At 46.2% G+C, this 20,498-nt stretch overlaps 1 protein-coding gene across 1 annotated transcript in view; it reads left to right on the plus strand.

The window, feature by feature from the left end:
• Positions 1 to 3,160: 3,160 nt before the first annotated feature.
• LOC145355147 (NADH-ubiquinone oxidoreductase subunit 8-like) overlaps positions 3,161 to 20,498 on the plus strand; it is a 36,130-nt gene continuing 18,792 nt past the window's right edge. Inside the window, exons 1-2 of the mRNA XM_080207067.1 lie at positions 3,161 to 3,277; positions 3,358 to 3,405. Coding sequence (XP_080063193.1) covers positions 3,360 to 3,405 — 46 coding nt within the window. The 5' untranslated portion in view covers positions 3,161 to 3,277; positions 3,358 to 3,359. The remainder of the gene's footprint in view (positions 3,278 to 3,357; positions 3,406 to 20,498) is intronic.

Here is a 20,498-nt window from a genome sequence, read left to right on the forward strand (position 1 = left end):
ACTGTACAGGGTACTGGTGAGGCCGCAGTTGGAGTACTGTGTGCAGTTTTGGTCACCGCACTTGCGCAAAGATATTTTGGCCTTGGAGAAAGTGCAGAGGAGGTTCACTAGGCTGATACCAGAGATGAGGGGGTTGGACTATGAAGAGAGACTAAATAGACTGGGTCTGTACACGTCAGAGTTTAGAAGGATGAGGGGGGATCTTGTAGAGACGTATAAGCTAATGAAAGGGTTGGATAGGGTAGAGGTAGAGAGATTCTTCCCATTCAGAAAGGACAGCAGGACTAGAGGGCACAGCCTCAAGATAAGGGGCAGTTTAGAACGGAGTTGAGGAGGAACTTCTTCACTCAAAGGGTGGTGAATCTCTGGAATTCTCTGCCCGTTGAAGTGGTGAGGCTACCTCGCTAAATATATTTAAGTCACGGGTAGATAGGGTTTTTGACAGACAAGGGAATTAAGGGTTATGGGGAGAAAGCGGGAAAGTGGAACTGATCCACTTCAGATCAGCCATGATCTAACTGAATGGCGGGGCAGGCTCGAAGGGCTAGATGGCCTACTCCTGCTCCTATTTCTTATGTTCTTATGTCACCAGTGGAGTGCCCCAGGGATCTGTTCTGGGACACTTGCAGTTTGTCATTTTCATAAATGACCTGGATGAGGAAGTGGAGGGATGGGTTGGTAAGTTTGCCGACGACACGAAGGTTGGTGGTGTTGTGGATAGTTTGGAGGGAAGTCAGAAGTTGCAGCGTGACATAGATAGGATGCAAAACTGGGCGGAGAAGTGGCAGATGGACTTCAACCCAGATAAATGTGTAGTGGTCTATTTTGGCAGGTCCAGAGGGATGAAGGAGTATAATATCAAGGGTAAGACTCTTAGCAGTGTAGAGGATCAGAAGGATCTTGGGGTCCAAGTCCATAGGGCTCTTAAATCGGCCTCACAGGTAGAGGATGTAGTTAAGAAGGCTTATGGTGTACTGGCCTTCATCAATTGAGGGACTGAGTTTAGGAGTCAGGAGATAATGCTGCAGCTTTATAAGACCCTAGTCAGACCCCACTTGGAGTACTGTGCTCAGTTCTGGTCGCCTCATTACAGGAGGGATGTGGAAGCTATTGAAAGTGTCATAGTGTACGAATGAAGCAGTGGCATGATGTGAAAATCAAGTATTTGGTAAAAAAATAAGGAAAACTGACTCCGCATAACCTAAGACACGGATAAGACCGGAGAAGGTCAAGACCTGATAAGGCTGACTCCACATAACCTAGGGCTGGAGGAGTGAGGCGAGATAAGGTCAGAGTCACAGAACTTTCTATTACATCAGAAAACAAGGTATGGTCACAGATCACGGACCTTTCTGTCCCTTCAAAAGACAAAATAATGATATTATTGATGAGAGAGGGGTCTCGGAGGTCACCGGATCATAATACAATTAATGACGTATTACTGCTTGTATTACTAATTGAATTCCTGAAGTCACGTAAGCTGATAAGAAAAAGGTATAACTGTTGAATTGATTCTTGTAGTTGGCGCGGTCTTGGGATAGAATCAGCAGTTTGTGCGGACTGTTCTCTGTTTCCAAGATTCTGCCATATACTGCATGCAGTTTTGTGATAATAAAAGCTTGTTGTTTTTTCAAAGCAAACCTTAAGTTTTACTATCACAGCTCAGAAAACAAGAAATTCTCCACTACAACAAAAGGGTGCAGAGGAGATTTACAAGGATGTTGCCTGGATTGGGTGGCATGCCTTATAAGGATAGGTTGAGGGAGCTCGGTCTTTTCTCCTTGATGAGAGGTGACCTGATAGAGATGTTTAAGATGTTGAGAGGTATTGATCGGGTGGATTCTCACAGGCTTTTTCCCACGGCTGAAATGATTGCTACAAGAGGACACAGGTTTAAGGTGATGGGGAGTAGGTACAGAGGAGATGTCGGGGTAAGTTTTTCATTCAGAGGGTGGTGGGTGAGTGGAATCGACTGCCGTCGGTGATGATAGAAGCAAATTCGATAGGGTCTTTAAAGAGGCTTCTGGATGAGTACGTGGGACTTAATAGGATTGAGGGTTATAGGTAAGCCTAGTAGGTAGCAACATGATCATAAGAACATAAGAACATAAGAAATAGGAGCAGGAGTAGGCCATCTAGCTCTTGTGATCGGCGCAACTTGTGGGCCAAAGGACCTGTTTGTGCTGTAGTTTTTCTATGTTCTATGATTGTTTAGGACCTGGGATGGTGAGCAAAGAGGAGATAATAGGGCAGGTGTTGCACCTCCTACGATTGTATGGGAACGTGCTGTGGGCAAGCACTGAGGTGTTGGACGTGATGGAGAAATGGACCAGAGTGCCCCAGAGAGAACAGTCCCTGCAGAATGCTGATAGGCAGAGTGAGGGGAAGATGTGTTGAGTATTGGCATCATGCATGGACATGGGCAGAGGATGATTCTTTGAACTTGGAGACTACTTGGGTGAAAAGTGAAGACAAGGGGAAACCTCTCCTAGTTCTAGGTGGGAGGGAACAAGGTGGGTGCAGTGGCCCTGGGGATAGGTTGGACGTGGCTCAGAGCCCTGTCAACCACAGTGGGCGAAAAGCAGTGGGAGGAAGGAAGACATCTCTTCTGATTTCCTTTGTTCTCATCCAGGCTCAAAAATTGGCTCCATTCTCTCTCCATTGAGGCTGTCAGACCCACTGAGATTTTCCAGCATTTTCTGTTATTGTAACACAGCAACTTGTTTCAGCTCAACTCACTGCTCATTCCCTCATCCTTCTCACACTGTCTCCCTTATTCACTCATTCCTCACAGCCTCCCCTTCACTCAGTCACTCACCCCTCACTCCCTCCCTCATATAAATTACCTCCTGATAACATCTCAATTATGTCATTAACATTTCACTTTAAAGCGCTATTTTTCCTCACATTGTTTAAGTAGAAGCAGTTATGTTCAGATAGTTTGACAGGGATTTCCAGTGAAAGATGATTTATTCTCTTTTTAGTGAACCTTCCAAACCAGCGCCGCCATTACTCCCAGACCGGAAAGATCATTCACTGGGAGGATCGTGCAGCATGCCGGGATAGCCGGAACTATGGGATGACCACGCGGCATGCCGGGTTAGCCGGGACTGTGGGAGGACCATGCCGAGATAGCCCGAGCTGTGGGAGGACCACGTGGCATGCCGGGATAGCCCGAGCTGTGGGAGGACCACGTGGCATGCCGGGATAGCCCGGGATGTGGGAGGACTCATTAGGAGGCGTCTGTGCTTTGTTGTCCTTTCTGGCCCGGCTGAAGGTGAGAGAGAAATGGAGAAAGATGGAGGCTCCGAGATAACGAGTTTGAGTTGTTAACTCTGGTGTGTGTTTAATTCACAGGGATGAACATGTGGGTTTTCCGAGTCATACAGAAGTCGGCAGCAAATGGTAGGCACCAGTTCATCTTCACCCTCTCCAGAGCTCTGATGTCTGCAGGCCGTACGGCCCATCGAGCCCAGACTGCCCCTCTGCACTGCCTCACATTCTGTATCTGTCACCTTGTCTATCAAATAATGAAAACAGAATCTCTCGTCATTTTGTACGGCTGCATGTATAGACGTTTATAGCATCTAATCCCATTCTCCAGCACTTGGCCAAAGCCCTGGAGGTGACAGCGCGCAAGTCAATATCTAAATATTACTTGTGTGTTCTGGGACTTTCTGATCCAGGTCCCCAGGGCCTGATGGGATATACCCCAAACTGTGTTGTTATTCATCCATTGTCGCCGATGAGGATCTCGGCACCATTAGTCATTTTGAGGCTGGATGCAGTGTGTCCGAAGATGACTGATCAGGCCCATTCAGGCACGGAATGTCTTGGCACATATTGGACAGACTTGTGTAGGCACTGTAGTTGTTGCACTGGCCTTGCACAGCTTGCGCTTAAGTTGTGCTTCAGCAATGCACCTTGCTTCGTAAGCTTGACAGCCCTTGTGAATGAGGCAGGGCCAGGTAGGGAGGTTTTGTGCCAGCGTTTCCCAGGTGACTTCAGGGAGGCCTTGAGTGTGCCTTTGTAACATTTCTTTTGCCCTCCATGCGAGTGTCTTCCAGCAGAGAGTTCCCCAAAAAGGAGCTGCTTGGGTATGGGCTCATCTGGCATACAGATGACATGATCTGCCCACCGGGTCTGTACTGTCATCAGCAGCGTGTTGCATTCCAACCATTATCTTGTAAATTGAGTTTGTGTCTATATATGCCTTGTTTGTGAACACAACTCCTACTCGCCAGATGAAGGGGCACTGCTCCAAAAGCTTGTGCTGCCAAATAAACCTGTTGGACCTGTTGTGAGACTTATTGCGCTTACCCCAGTCCAATGCCGGCATCTCCACATACAGGAAAGGTCCCAGAGGATTGACAAATAGCTAATGTTGTTCCTTTGCTTAAGAAGGGTGGCGAGAATAATCCAGGTAATTACAGGCCAGTAAGCCTTACGTAAGTGGTAGGGAAATTATTGGAGAGGATTCTTCGAGACAGGATTTATTCGCACTTGGAAATACGTGGACGTATTAGCGAGAGTCAGCATGGTTTTGTGAAGAGGAGGTCATGTGTCACGAACTTGATCGAGTTTTTTGAGGAAGTGACGATGATGATTGATGAGGGTAGGGCAGTGCATGTTGTCTACATGGACCTCAGTAAGGCCTTTGACAAGGTCCCATATGGCAGACTGGTGCAGAAGGTGAAGTTGCATGGGATCAGAGGTGAACTGGCAAAGTGGATACAGAACTGGCTCGACCAAAGAAGAGTAAGAAGTCTCACAACAGGTTAAAGTCCAACAGGTCTATTTGGTAGCACAAGCTTTCGGAGTACTGCTTTTGGGTTAAAGAGATGCGTATTGTCTCCAGCCAGGACAGTTGAGGGGTCAAGTTCTGCCCCACCACCAAAATGGACCCCATCAGTCTCACAGCGGACACAGAGCAATTCATCAGGCAAAAAACACACTCCTGGCTGGAGACAATACACATCTCTTTAACCTATGCTTAACCCTCTCTCCACTCACTTGCCTGTACCTTTAAAGACTTGATTACCTATAAAGACTCGCATTTCAACCATTATCTTATAAATTGAGTTTGTATCTATATATGCCCAGTTGTGAACACAACTCCCACTCATCGGCCCACAAGTTGCGCCGATCATATCCATACCTACCAAGCCTATCTATAACTCTCAATCCCATTAAATCCCATTTACTCATCCAGAAGTCTCTTAAGACCCCAGCAATTTTGCCTCTACCACCACCGACGGCAGCCGATTCCACTTACTCACCACCCTCTGTGTGACATCTCCTCTGCACCTGCTCCCCAGCACCTTAAACCTGTGTCCTCTCACAGCAACCATTTCAGCCCTAGGAAATAGCCTCCGAGAATCCACACTATCTATACCTCTCAACATTTTGTAAACCTCTATCAGGTCACCTCTCAAACTTTGTCTCTCCAGGGAGGAGAGACGTAGCTCCCTCAACCTGTCTTCATAAGGCATGTCTCCCAATACAGACAACGTCCTTGTAAACCTCCTCTGCACCCTCTCAATAGCTTCCACATCCTTCTTGTAGTGAGGCGACCAGAACTGCGCACAGTACTCCAAGTGGGGTCTGACAAGGGTCTTATAAAGTTGCAGCATTATCTCCCGACTCCAAAACTCAATCCCTCGATTAATGAAGGCCAGTACACCATACGTCTTCTTGACCACATCCTCCATCTGTGAGGCCGTTTTAAGAGTCCTATGGACCTGGACCCCAAGGACCTTCTGATCCTCTATACTGCTAAGAATCCTTCCCTTGATATTATACTCCTCCATCCCATTGGACCGGCCAAAATGGACCACTACACATTTAGCCCTGTTGAAGCCCATCTGCCACTTCTCCGCCCAGTCTTGCATCCTATCTGTGTCCCGCTGCAACTTCGGACATCCCTCCAGACTATCCACAGCACCACCAACCTTCGTGTCATCGGCAAACTTACCAACCCATCCCTCCACTTCCTCATTCAGGTCATTTATGAAAATGACAAACAGCAAGGGTCCTAGAAGAGATCCCTGGGGCACTCCACTGGTGACTGACCTCCATGCAGAAAAAGACCCATCCACAACCTCTTGCCTTCTGCAGACAAGCCAGTTCTGGATCCACAAGGCAACAGCCCCTTGGATCCCATGCCCTCTCACCTTATCAAACGCCTTGCTGAACTCCATGCAAACTACATCCACCGCTCTTCCTTCGTCAATGTGTTCGGTCACGCTTTCAAAGAACTCAACTAGGCTCATAAGGCACGACCTGCCCTTGACAAAACCATGCTGACTATTTCTGATCATACTAAACTTCTCTAAATGTTCATAAATCCTGTCCCTCAGAATCCTCTCCGTCAACTTACCAACCACTGAGGTCAGACTCACCGGTCGGTAATTTCCCGGGCTATCCCTGTTCCCTTTCTTGAAAATAGGAACCACATCCGCAATCCTCCAATCCTCCCGAACCTCTCCTGTCTCCATCGATGATGCAAAGATCATCGCCAGGGGCTGTGCAATCTCTTCCCTCACCTCCCACAGTAACCTGGGGTACATCCCATGCAGTCCTGGTGACTTGTCTATCTTGATAGAATTTAAAAGTTCCAACGCATCCTCTTTCTTAACGTCCACATACTCAATCTTTTCAGTCCGCTGCAAACCTGCAGTACAATCTCCCAGATCATTTTCCACCGTGAATACCGAGGCAAAGTACTCATTAAGTACGTCTGCCATTTCTTCCGGTTCCACACAGACTTTTCCCCTTCACCTTTTATAGGTCTAATCCCTTCACTTCTCATCCTTTTATTCTTCACATATTTGTAGAATGCCTTGGGGTTCTCCTTAATCTTACCTGCCAAGGCCTTCTCATGACCCCTTCTGGCTCTCCTAATTTCCTTTTTAAGCTCCTTTCTACAAACCGTATACTCCTCCAAATCCTCAACATCTCCTAGCCGTCTGAATCTTTTGTACACTTTTCTTTTCTTCCTGACTAGGTTCATCACAACCTTCGTGCACCACGGTTCCCGCGACCGACCAAAACCTCCCTGTGTTATCGGAACGTTGTCGTGCAGAGCTCCAGACAAACATTCCTTGAAAATCCGCCACCTCCCTTCAGTACTTTTCCCTAAGAATACCTTCCAGTTTACTCGTCCAATTTTCTGCCTGATGTCTTCATATTTCCCCTTACTCCAGATAAACACCTTCTTAGTCTGCCTGATCCTATCTCTTTCCAATGCTATCGTGAAGGAGATAAAATTTTGATCGCCATCCCTGAGATGCTCTCCCACCGAGAGATCCGACACACCTGTCCAGGTTCATTAGCCAGCACCAGGTCAAGTACAGCATCTCCTCTCATAGGTTTATCCACGTACTGTGTCAGGAAACCCTCCTGAACACACGTAACAAACTCCTCCCCATCCAAACCCCTTACCCTAGGGATGTTCCAGTCGATGTTTGGGAAATTAAAGTCTCCCATCACGACAACTGTTATTACTACATCTCTCTAGGATCTGTTTCCCTATCTGCACCTCAACTTCCCTGTCACTACTGGGCGGCCGATGGAAAACACCCAACAAAGTTATCGACCCCTTGCTGCTCCTAACTTCAACCCACAGAGACTCCGTCGACAGTCCCTCCATGGCATCCACCTTCACTACAGCCGTGACACTATCCCTGATCAACAGTGCCAGTCAGCCACCGCTTTTGCCTCCCTCCCTGTCCTTCCTGAAACATCTCCGAAGGTTTATGCTACCAAATAAACCTGTTGGACTTCAACCTGATGTTGTGAGACTTCTTACTGTGCCTACCCTGGTCCACGTCATCGGTCATAGAAGACAGAGGGTAGCAGTGGAAGGGTACGTTTCTGAATGGAGGGCTGTGACAAATGGTGTTTCTCAGGAATCAGTGCTGGGACCTTTGCTGTTTGTAATATATATGAATGATTTGGAGAAAAATGCAACTGGATTGATCAGTAAGTTTATGGACGACACAAAGATTGGAGGATTTGCAGACAACTGTCAGGACTGTCAGAGAGGATACAGCAGAATATACGACAAATGAGAAGTAATGCATTTTGACTTCAGCAAGGCGTTTGATAAGGTCCCTCATGCAAGACTTCTTGAAAAAGTGAGAGGGCATGGGATCCAAGGGACTGTTGCCTTGTGGATCCAGAACTGGCTTGCCTGCAGAACATAGAACATTACAGCGCAGAACAGGCCCTTCGGCCCACAATGTTGCGCCGACCAGTTAAAAAACAATGACCCACTAACCTAAACCAATCCCTTTTCGTCCATAAACCTATCCACGGATCTCTTAAACGCCCCCAAACTAGGCGCATTTACAACCGCAGCAGGCAGGGCATTCCAATCCCTCACCAACCTCTGGGTAAAGAACCTAAAGAAGGCAAGAGGTTGTGGATGGGTCTTTTTCTGCATGGAGGTCGGTCACCAGTGGAGTGCCCCAGGGATCTGTTCTAGGACCCTTGCTGTGTGTCACAACTTTCCTGCTTCTGAGGAGTTTATGGTGCAGTGGTATTGACACTGGACTAGTCATCCATAGTCCCAGGCTAATGCTCTGGGACCTGGATTCGAATCCCACTACAACAGATGGTGACATTTTAATTTGTTGAAAGAACTCTGGCTTTAATAGTCTGATGACCATGAAGCCTCTATCCATTGTAAAAACCCATTTGGTTCACTAATGTCCTTAACGGATGGAAATCTACTTGTAGAGTCATAAGCGGACAGAGTAGTGAAGAAGGCATTCGGCATGCTTGGTTTCATTGGTCAGAACATTCAATACAGGAGTTGGGACGTTTTGTTGAAGTTGTACAAGACATTGGTAAGGCCACACTTGTAATCCAGTTCTGGTCACCATATTATAGAAAGGATATTATTAAACTAGAAAGAGTGCAGAAAAGATTTACTAGGATGCTACTGGGACTTGATGGTTTGAGTTTAAGGAGAGGCTGGATAGACTGGGACTTTTTTCTCTGGAGTGTAGGAGGCTTTGAGATGATCGTATAAAATGATGAGAGGCAAAGATCACTTAGATAGGCAATATCTTTTACCAAAGGTAGAGGAGTCTAAAACCAGATGACATAGGTTTAAGGTGAGAGAGGAGAGATGCAAAAGGGTCCAGAGGGGCAATTTTTTCACTCAGAGGGTGGTGAGTTCTGGCCCACGTTTAATTCTGATCCACGGCAATAGAGTGATGGTGTCATTGAGGTTTACAGCATGGAAACATGCCCTTTGGCCCAACTTGTCCATGCTGCCCATTGCTAGGCCCAATTGCCTGCATTTGGCCCATATCCCTCTATACCCATCTTACCCATGCAACTGTCTAAACACCTTTTAAAAGACAAAATTGTACCTGCCTCTACTACTACCTCTGGCAGCTTGTTCCAGACAATCACCACCCTCTGAGTGAAAAGATTGCTCCTCTGGATCCTTTTGTATCTGTCCTCTCACCGGAAACCTATGTCCTTGGTTTTAGACTCCCCTACCTTTGGAAAAAGATATTGCCTATCTAAGTGATCTATGTCCCTCGTTATTTTATAAGATCACCCCAAAGCTGCCTAAGCTCCAGAGAAAAAAGTCCCAATCTATCCAGCATCTCCTTAAACTCAAACCATCAAGTCCCGGTAGCATCCTAGTAAATCTTTTCTGCGCTCTTTCTAGTTTAATAATATCCTTTCTATAATAGGGTGACCAGAATTGTACACAGGATTCCAAATGTGGCCTTACCAATGTTTTGTACAACTTCAACAAAATGTCCCAACTCCTGTATTCAATATTCTGACCAATGAAACCAAGCATGCTGAATTCTTCACTGCTCTGTCCGCTTGAGACTCCACTTTCAAGGAGCTATGAACTTGTGCTCCTAGGTCTTTTTATTCTACAACTCTCCAACACCCTACCATTAATTGAGTAAGTCCTGCCCTGGTTCAATCTACAAAAATGTAATACCTTGCACTTATCTAAATTGAAACTCGATCTGCCATTCGTCAGCCCACTGGCCCAATTGATCAAGATTCCATTGCAATCCTAGATAACTTTCTTCACTGTCCACTATGTCACCAATCTTGGTATCATCTGCAAACTTACTAACTATGCCTTTTAAATTCTCATCCAATGTGGTTGACTCAAAAATGGTCTAATTAGCCATTTGTTTAAAGGACAGTTAGCGAGGAATTCCTGCAGGTGGCTGGTTTGTAATGCAAAGCTATGCCAGTAATGCAGGTTCAATTCCCATGATGTGAAGGTCTTGTCTTTTTAACCTCGCCTCACACCTGAGATGTGAAGATCCTCAGGTTAAATGAGCAGCAATCAGCTCTCTCCCTCAAAGGGTTTTGGTCATCTGGGACTATGGTGACTTTACCTTTACTCTTAGTCGTGGAGTCATTCTGGCGACAGGATAAACTGTCACTTAGAATGGTTCAGTTTAATCATGGATTTGTTGAGAGAATATTGTGCCTGATTAACTTGATTGAATTTTTGGAGGAACTAACAAAGACGATTGATGATGGTTGGTGTAGCCTGCAGGAATTTTAGCAAGGCTTTTGACAAGGTCCCAGATGGCAGATGGGTTAAAAAAGGGCTGTGGGATCCAGGGGAATGCATAAGTTGGGTACAAAATTGGCTCAGTGGCAGGAAGCAAAGGGTAATTGTTGATGGGTGTTTTTGTAACTAGAAGATCGTTTCCAGTGGAATTCTGTGGGATAGTGAGGTGGATTGCAAGAAGATAGAAGTCTACAAGATTATGAGGGGCATGGACAGAGTGGATAGTCAGAAGCTTTTTCCCAGGATGGAAGAGTCAGTTACTAGGGGGCATAGGTTTAAGGGGCAAGGTTCAAAGGAGATGTGCAAGGCAAGCTTTTTACACAGCGAGCAGTGGGTGCCTGGAACTCATTGCAGGGGGAGGTAGCAGAAGCAGATACAATAATGAGTTTTAAGGGGTGTCTGAACAAATACATGAATCGGATGGGAATAGAGAGATATGGTCCCCGGAAGAGTAGGGGGTTTTAGTTCACTGGGGCAGCATGGTTGGTGCAGGTTTGGAGGGCCGAAGGCTTGTTCCTGTCCTATAATTTTCTTTGGTATATGGACTGCTCAGCTGGGGACAAAAATGGCGAATGGAATTCAACCAAGAGAAGTGTGAGGTGATGCATTTGAGGAGGTTACACAAGGGTAAAGCATTACACAGTACAGCATAGGAACAGGAACAGGCCCTTCGGCCCACATGAAGTCACATTAAACTAATCCCTTCTGCCTGTCCTTGGCCCATATCCCTTTATTTAAAGGGTCTTCACGGAGGAGGACGTGAATAATTTGCCAGGTGTTAGCGATGGAAAGGTGGTAGGACTGGAGGGTCTCAATGACATTTATTGTTACTAGAGAGGCGGTGCTCGACAGACTGGAGGGACTGATTGTGGACAAGTCCCCAGGACCGGATGGAATGCATCCGAGGGTTCTGAAAGAAATGGTGGAGGTGATAGTGGATGCCTTGGTGGTTATTTTCCAAACGTCGCTGGATTCCGGGGAAGTGCCGGAAGATTGGAAAACGGCTAATGTTACGCCATTGTTTAAGAAGGGTGGCAGGTAAAAGGCAGGGAATTATAGGCCGGTTAGTTTAACGTCTGTTGTAGGTAAAATGTTAGAATCCGTCATCAAGGAGGAAATAGCGAGTCATCTTGAGGGGAATTGCTTGATAGAGCAGACGCAGCACGGTTTCGTTGAGGGGAAGTCGTGTCTTACAAATTTATTGGAGTTCTATGAGGATGTGTCTAGGGCGGTGGATAGAGGAGAGCCGGTGGATGTGGTCTTTCTTGATTTTCAGAAGGCGTTTGACAAGGTACCTCACAAGAGGTTATTGCAGAAGGTAAGGGGGCATGGAGTTGGGGGTAGGGTGTTAGCGTGGATAGAGGATTGGTTGTCAAATAGGAGGCAGAGAGTGGGGGTTAATGGGTGCTATTTGGATTGGTGGTTGGTGACTAGTGGAGTGCCCCAGGGGTCGGTGCTGGGGCCTCAGCTATTTACCATTTATATAGATGATCTGGAGGAGGGAACCGAGTGTATGTTGTTGAAATTTGCTGATGACTTCTAGATTGGTGGAACGGCAAATTGTGCGGAGGGTGTGGAGAGTCTGCAGAGGGATCTAGATAGGTTGGGCGAATGGGCCAGGAACTGGCAAATGGAATTTAATGTTGGCAAGTGTGAGGTGGTCCACTTTGGTAGGAATAATGGTAGGAAGGACTATTACTTACGTGGCGAAAAACTGCAGCAGGCGACGGTGCAGAGGGACCTCGGGGTCCTTGTGCATGAGTTGCAAAAACCCAGCCTGCAGGTGCAGCAGGTGGTCAGGAAGGCGAATGGGATGCTGGCCTTCATAGTGAGGGGGATTGAATATAAAAGTAGGGAGGTCTTGCTGCAGCTGTATAGGGCATTGGTGAGGCCACAGCTGGAGTACTGTGCGCAGTTTTGGTTGCCGCACTTACGCAAGGATATTTTGGCCTTGGAGGGAGTGCAGAGGAGGTTTACTAGGCTGATACCAGAGTTGAGGGAGTTGAACTATGAGGAGAGGCTGAATAAACTCGGCTTGTGCTCGTTAGAGTTTAGAAGAATGAGGGGAGATCTCATTGAGACGTATAAGATGATGAATGGGATGGATAGGATAGAGGTGGAGAGACTCTTCCTGCTCAGAAAGGACAGTAGGACTAGGGGGCACAGCCTCAAGATAAAGGGGGGGGCGGTTTAGAACGGAGTTGAGGAGGAACTTCTTCACTGAAAGGGTGGTGAATCTCTGGAATTCTCTGCCCGTTGAAGTGGTGGAGGCTGCCTCGCTAAATATTTTTAAGACGCTGGTTGATGGGTTTTTGATAAGCGAGGGGATTAAGGGTTATGGGGAGAGGGCGGGAATGTGGAACTGAGCCACGACAGATCAGCCATGATCTTATTGAATGGCGGGGCAGGCTCGAAGGGCTAGATGGCCTACTCCTGCTCCTATTTCTTATGTTCTTTTAGATAATCATGTGCTTATCTAAATGCCCCTTTAAACTCCTAGTGCACCTGCGTCCCACCATCACCCCTGGCAGCACATTCCAGTCACCCACCACTCTCTGTAAAAGAAAAAAAGACCCATCTCTTTTGAATTTCCCCCTCTCACTTTAAGTGCATGCCCCCTCATATTAGACATTTCATAAGAACATAAGAAATAGGAGCAGGAGTAGGCCATCCAGCCCTTCGAGCCTGCCCCGCCATTCAATAAGATCATGGCTGATCTGTCGCTGCTCAGTTCCACTTTCCCGCTTTCTCCCCATAACCCTTAATCCCCTCTCTTATCAAAAACCCATCAACCTACGTCTTAAAAATATTTAGCGAGGCAGCCTCCACCACTTCAACGGGCAGAGAATTCCAGAGATTCACCACCCTTTGAGTGAAGAAGTTCCTCCTCAACTCCATTCTAAACCGCCCCCCTTTTATCTTGAGGCTGTGCCCCCTCGTCCTACTGTCTTTTTTGAGCGGGAAGAGTCTCTCCACCTCTATCCTATCCATCCCATTCATCATCTTATGTCTCAATGAGATCTCCCCTCATTCTTCTAAACTCTAACGAGTACAAGCCCAGTTTATTCAGCCTCTCCTCATAGCTCAACCCCCTCAACTCCGGTATCAGCCTAGTAAACCTCCTCTGCACTCCCTCCAAGGCCAAAATATCTTTGCGCAGGTGCGGTGCCCAAAACTGCACACAGTACTCCAGCTGCGGCCTCACCAATGCCCTATACAGCTGCAGCAAGACCTCCCTACTTTTATATTCAATCCCCCTCGCTATGAAGGCCAGCATCCCATTCGCCTTCCTGACCACCTGCTGCACCTGCAAGCTGGGTTTTTGCGACTCATGCACAAGGACCCCGAGGTCCCTCTGCACCGTCGCCTGCTGCAGTTTTTCGCCCCGTAAGTAATAGTCCTTCCTACCATTCTTCCTACCAAAGTGGACCACCTCACACTTGCCAACATTAAATTCCATTTGCCATTTCCTGGCCCATTCGCCCAGCCTATCTAGATCCTTCTGCAGACTCTCCGCACAATTTGCCGTTCCCCCAATCTTGGTGTCATCAGCAAATTTCGACACCCTACACTCAGTTCCCTCCTCCAGATCATCTATATAAATGGTAAAAAGCTGAGGCCCCAGCACCGACCCCTGGGGCACTCCACTAGTCACCATCCGCCAATCCGAATAGCACCCGTTGACCCCCACTCTCTGCCTCCTATTTGACAACCAATCCTCTATCCACGCTAACACCCTACCCCCAACTCCATGTCCCTCGACCTTCTGCAATAACCTCTTGTGAGGTACTTTGTCAAACGCCTTCTGAAAATCTAGAAAGACCACATCCACCGGCTCTCCTCTATCCACCGCCCTAGACACATCCTCATAGAACTCCAGTAAACTTGTCAGACACGACTTCCCTTTAGTGAAACCGTGCTGCGTCTGCTCTATCAAGCAATTCCCTTCAAGATGCCTCGCAATTTCCTCCTTAATGACAGATTCTAACATTTTACCCACCACAGACGTTAAACTAACCGGCCTATAATTCCCCGCCTTTTGCCTGGCACCCTTCTTAAACAACGGCGTAACATTAGCCGTTTTCCAATCATCCGGCACTTCCCCGGAATCCAGCGACGTCTGGAAAATAACCACCAAGGCATCCACTATCACCTCCGCCATTTCTTTCAGAACCCTCGGATGCATTCCATCCGGTCCTGGGGACTTGTCCACAATCAGCCCCTCCAGTCTGTCGAGCACCGCCTCTCTAGTAACAGTAATGTCATTAAGACACTCCAGTCCTACCACCTTTCCATCGCTAACACCCGGCAAATTATTCACGTCCTCCTCCGTGAAGACAGAAACAAAAAAGTTATTCAATACCTTAGCCATATCCTCATCCCCTACCACTAGGTCCCCTTTAGATTCTGATTGTCAGCCCTATCTATGCCTCTCATAATTTATAGACTTCTATCAGTTCTCCCCTCAGCCTCCGCCACTCCAGAGAAAACAACTCTAGTTTGTCCAGCTTCTCCTTATAGCTCATACCCTCTAATCTCATCCTATACCCTCTCCGAAGCCTCTATGTCCTTCCTGTAATGTGGCGACCAGAATTGAATGCAGTACTCTGTGTGGCCTAACCAAAGTTTTATAAAACTGCAACATAGCAATCTGACTGTTGTAGCCAATGCCCCGACCATAAATGTAAGCATGCCATGCACCATCTTTACCACCCTCTCTACTTGTGTGGCCACTTTCAGGAGCTATGGGCTTGAACCCCAAGATCCCTCCGTACATCAGTGCTATTCAGCATCCTGCCATTAACTGTATACTTGCCCTAAACATTGATCTTCAAAAATATAGCACCTCACACTTGCCCAGATTAAACTTGTCGTTCCTTCACCCATATCCGCAACTGATCTCTATCCCAGTGTATACTTTGACAACCTTCTACACTATCCACAACTCCACCTATCTCTGTGTCGTTAGCAATTTGCAAACCCAACCATCTAAGTTTTCACCTAAGTCATTCGTATATATATCATAAACAGCAGAGGTCCCAGTACAGATCCCTGCAGAACACCACTAGTCACGGACCTCCAAAGAAGCACCGAGCCAAATAAACATCCTTCCACCACTACTCTCTAACTTCTGTGGGCAATTCTGAATCCAATGTATCTTAATCTGCTGGATGAGCCTACCATTAGGGACCTTGTCGAAAGCCTTATAAAATCCATGTAGATAACATCCACTGCTCTACCCTCCTCAATCACCTTTGTCACCTCCTTGCAAAATTCAATCAAGTTAATAAAATATGACTTATCCCACACAAAGCTGGCTTTTCCTAATTAGAGTAAGAAGTCTTACAACACCAAGTTAAAGTCCAACAGGTTTATTTGGCTGCAGAAGCTTTCAGAGTCTCAGGCTCCTTTAATTGAAGAAGTGAAGGAAATTTCACTAATTAGGCCATGCTTTTCCCAGTAAATGAGAGGATACTGAACAGTGTAGAGAAAGTGAGGACTTCATCCATAGGTCCCTGAAGGTAGCAGATATGGCCGTTAAAACAAATTGAATCTTTTCATTTATTAGCCATGATTAGTATAAGGGCAAGGAAGATCATGCTGGAATTATATGAAACATTAGTTAGGCCACAAGTTGAGCCTATGTGCGATTCGAATCACCTTATTGGAGAAAAGATATAATTGCTAGATTTACGAGGATATTGCCAAGAAAAATGGGGAAAAATTTGGATAGGCTGGGACAAAACAGAAAATGCTGCAAAATCCTCAACAGGTCTGACAGCATCTGTGGAGAGAGAATAGAGCCAATGTTTCGAGTTTGGGTGACATTTCGTCAGAGCTCATCAAACACCAGGAGGGAAATGGAAAGTGATGGAGATGCATAGGGTAAAAGAGACAAATAGAAATCATGTCAGAGAGAAGAGCAGCACTTCTTCAGGGAAGACATTCCTGGAAAAGAAATGACAGTGAGCTAAACACTAAAATAAAAGCAAAATACTGCAGATGCTGGAATCTGAAACAAAAACAGCTCTGATGAAGAGTCATCCAGACTCGAAATGTTGGCTCTTTTCTCTCCCCATAGAGGTTGTCAGACGTGCTGAGATTTTCCAGCATTTTTGGTTTTTGCTTCAGATTGCAGCATCTGCAGTACTTTGCTTTTATCTTAATTTGGATAGTCTGGGGTTATTCTCCTCGGAAACAAGGACACTGAGGGGAGATTTGATTGAGATGTAAAAAACTGTGTGGGTCTGGATAGAGTGAATGGAAAGGATCTTTTATCTTAGCAGAGAGGTCAGCGATAAGGGGGCAGAGATTTGAAGTGATTGGTACATAAGAACATAACCCAAGAAATAGGAGCAGGAGTCGGCCATCTGGCCCCTGGAGCCTACTCCACCATTCGTGGCTGATCTTTTTGTGGAGTCAGCTCCACTTACCTGCCTGCACACCATAACCCTTAATTCCTTTGCTGTTCAAAAATGTATCTATTCTTGCCTTTAAACATACAATGAGGGAGCCTTAACTGCTTCACTGGGCAGGGAATTCCACAGATTCACAACCTTTTGTGAAGAAGTTCCTCCTCAACTCAGTCCTAAATGTGCTTCTCCTTATTTTGAGGCTATGCCCCTTAGTTCTAGTTTCACCCACCAATGGAAACAACTTCTCTGTTTCTACCTGAACCTGAGGGATACCAATATCCTGGGGGGGAATTTGCTAATGCTGTTTGAGAGGGTTTAAACTAATTCAGCAAGGGAATGGGACCTGAATTATAGATCCAGTGTACAGGAGGTTGAGAGTGGTGAGGTCATGAATAAGGTTTCAAGGTCGCAGGAGTGTACCGGCAGGCAGGAAGGTGGTTTGAAGCGTGTCTACTTCAATGCCAGGAGTATCTGGAATAAGGGGGGGTGAACTTGCAGTATGGGTCGATACCTGGGACTTCGATGTTGTGGCCATTTCAGAGACATGGATAGCGCAGGGACAGGAATGGTTGTTGCAGGTTCCGGGGTTTAGATGCTTCAGGGAAGATGGTAAAAGAGGGAGAGGTGTGGCATTGTGAGTCAGGGACAGTATTACAGTGGCAGAAAGGACATTTGATGAGAACTCATCTACTGAGGTAGAATGGACTGAGTTAGAAACAGGAAAGGAGAGGTCACCCTGCTGGGAGTTTTCTATAGGCCTCTGAAAAGTTCCAAAGATGATTCTGGATAGGAGCGAAAATAACAGAGTAGTTGTTATGGGGGATTTTAACTTTATAAATATTGACTGGAAAAGCTATAGTTCGAGTACTTTAGATGGGTCAGTTTTTGTCCAATGTGTGGAGGAGAGTTTCCTGACACAGTATGTAGATAGGCCAACAAGAGGTGAGGCCACATTGGATTTGATACTGGTTAATGAACCAGACCACATGTTAGATTTGGAGGTACGTGATACTGACCGCAATTTGGTTATATTTACATTAGCGATGGAAAGGGATAGGTATATACCGCAGGGCAAGAGTTATAGCTGGAGGGAAGGAAATTATGGTGCGATTAGGCGAAATTTAGGATGTACAGGATGTGGAAGGAAACTGCAGGGCATGGGCACAATTGAAATGTGGAGCTTATTCAAAGAACAGCTACTGCGTGTCCTTTGTCAGTTTGTACCTGTGAGGCAGGGAGGAAATGATCGAGTGAGGGAACTGTGGTTTACTAAAGAAGTTGAATCTCTTGTGAAGAGGAAGAAGGAGACTTATGTAAAGATGAGACATGAAGGCTCAGGGTGCTTGAGAGTTACAAGTTAGCCAGGAAGGACCTAAAGAGAGAGCTAAGAAGAGCCAGAAGGGGACATGAGAAGTCTTTGGCAGTTAGGATCAAGGAAAACCCTAAAGCTTTCTATATATATGTCAGAAATAAAAGAATGACTTAGGTAAGATCAGGTCCAGTCAAGGACAGTAGTGGGAAGTTGTGCGTGGAGTCCGAAGAGATAGGAGAGGCACTAAATGAATATTTTTCGTCAGTATTCACACAGCAAAAAGACAACGTTGTCAAGGAGAATACTGAGATACAGGCCGTTAGACCAGATGGGATTGAGGTTCATAAGGAGGAGGTGTTAGCAATTCTGGAAAGTATGAAAATAGATAAGTCCTCTTGGCTGGATGGGATTTATCCTAGGATTCTCTGGGAGGCTAGGGAGGAGATTGCAGAGCCTTTGGCTTTGATCTTTAGGTTGTCATTGTCTGCAGGAATTGTGCCAGAAGACTGGAGGTTAACAAATGTTGCAGCCTAGTTCAAGAAGGGGAGTAAAGACAACCCTGGTAATTATTGACCAATGAGCCTTACTTCTGTTGTGGGCAAAGTTTTGGAAAAGATTATAAAAGATAGGATTTATAATTATCTAGAAAGGAATAATTTGATTAGGGATAGTCAGCACAGCTTTGTGCTTCACAAACCTTATTGAGTTCTTTGAAAAGGTGACCAAAGAGGTGGATGAGTGTAAAGAAGTTGATGTGGTGTATATGGATTTCAGCAAAACATTTGATAAGGTTTCTCATGGTAAGCTATTCCAGAAGATACTGAGGCATGGGTTTGAGGGTGATTTAGCAGTTTGGATCAGAAATTGGCTAGCTGCAAGAAAACAGAGGATGGTGCTTGATGGGAAATGTTCCTCCTGGAGTTCAGTTATTAGTGGTGTACCGCAAGGATTTGTTTTGGGGCCACTGCTGTTTGTCATTTTCATAAATGACCTGGATGAGGGTGTGGAAGGATGGGTTAGTAAATTTGTGGATGATTTACAAGGATGTTACCTGGATTGGGTGGCATGCCTGATGAGGATAGGTTGAGAGAGAGCTCGGTCTTTTCTCCTTGGAGAGACAAAGGATGAGAGGGGACCTGATACAGGTGTATAAGATGTTGAGAGGTATCGATCAAGTGGATTCTCAGAGGCTTTTTCCCAGGGCTGAAATGGCTGCCACAAGAGGACACAAGTTTAAGGTGCTGGGGAGTAGGTACAGAGGAGACGTCAGGGGTAAGTTTTTCACTCAGAGGGTGGTGGGTGAGTGGAATCGGCTGCTGTCGGTGGTGGTGGAGACAAATTTGATAAGGTCTTTTAAGAGACTTCTGGATGAGCGCATGGGACTTAATAGGATTGAGGGTTATAGGTAAGCCTAGTAGTTAGAGATATGATCAGTGTAACTTGTGGGCCGAAGTGCCTGTTTGTGCTGTAGTTTTTCTATGATTCTGTGATTCTAAAGTTGGCGGAGTTATGGACAATGTGGAAGGATGTTGCAGGTTACAGAGGGACGTAGATAAGCTACAGAGCTGGGCTGAGAGGTGGTAAATGGAGTTTAATGTGGAAAAGTGGGAAGTAATTCACTTTGGAAGGAGTAGCAGGAATACAGAATACGGGGCTGATGGTAAGTTACTTAGTAGTGTGGTTGAGCAGAGCACACGGTGTCCATGTGCATAGAATCCTGAAAGTTGGCACCCAGGTTGATAGGGTTGTTAAGAAGGTGTACAGTGTGTTAACTTTTATTGGTAGAGGAATTGAGTTTTGGAACCATGAGGTCACATTGCAGCTGTACAAAACTCTGGTGTGGCTGCACTTGGAGTATTGTATACAGTTCTGGTCGCCGCATTATAGGAAGGATGCTGAAGCATTGGAAAGGGTGCGGAGGAAATTTACCAGGATGTTGCCTGGTATGGTGGGAAGGCTGAGGGACTTGAGGCTGTTTTCGTTAGAGAGAAGGTTAAGAGGTGATTTAATAGAGGCATATATGATCAGAGGATTAGATAGGGTGGGCAGTGTGAACCTTTTTCCTTGGATGGAGATGGCTAGCACAAGGGGACATAGCTTTAAATTGAGGGGTGATAGATATAGGAGAGATGTCAGAGGTAGGTTCTTTACTCAGAGTAGTAAGAGCGTGGAATACCCTGCCTGCAACAGCAGTGGA

Source organism: Carcharhinus amblyrhynchos, chromosome 18 (assembly GCF_965287045.1).
Source record: "Carcharhinus amblyrhynchos chromosome 18, sCarAmb.v2.hapA, whole genome shotgun sequence".
Classification (NCBI taxonomy): Eukaryota; Metazoa; Chordata; class Chondrichthyes; order Carcharhiniformes; family Carcharhinidae; genus Carcharhinus; species Carcharhinus amblyrhynchos.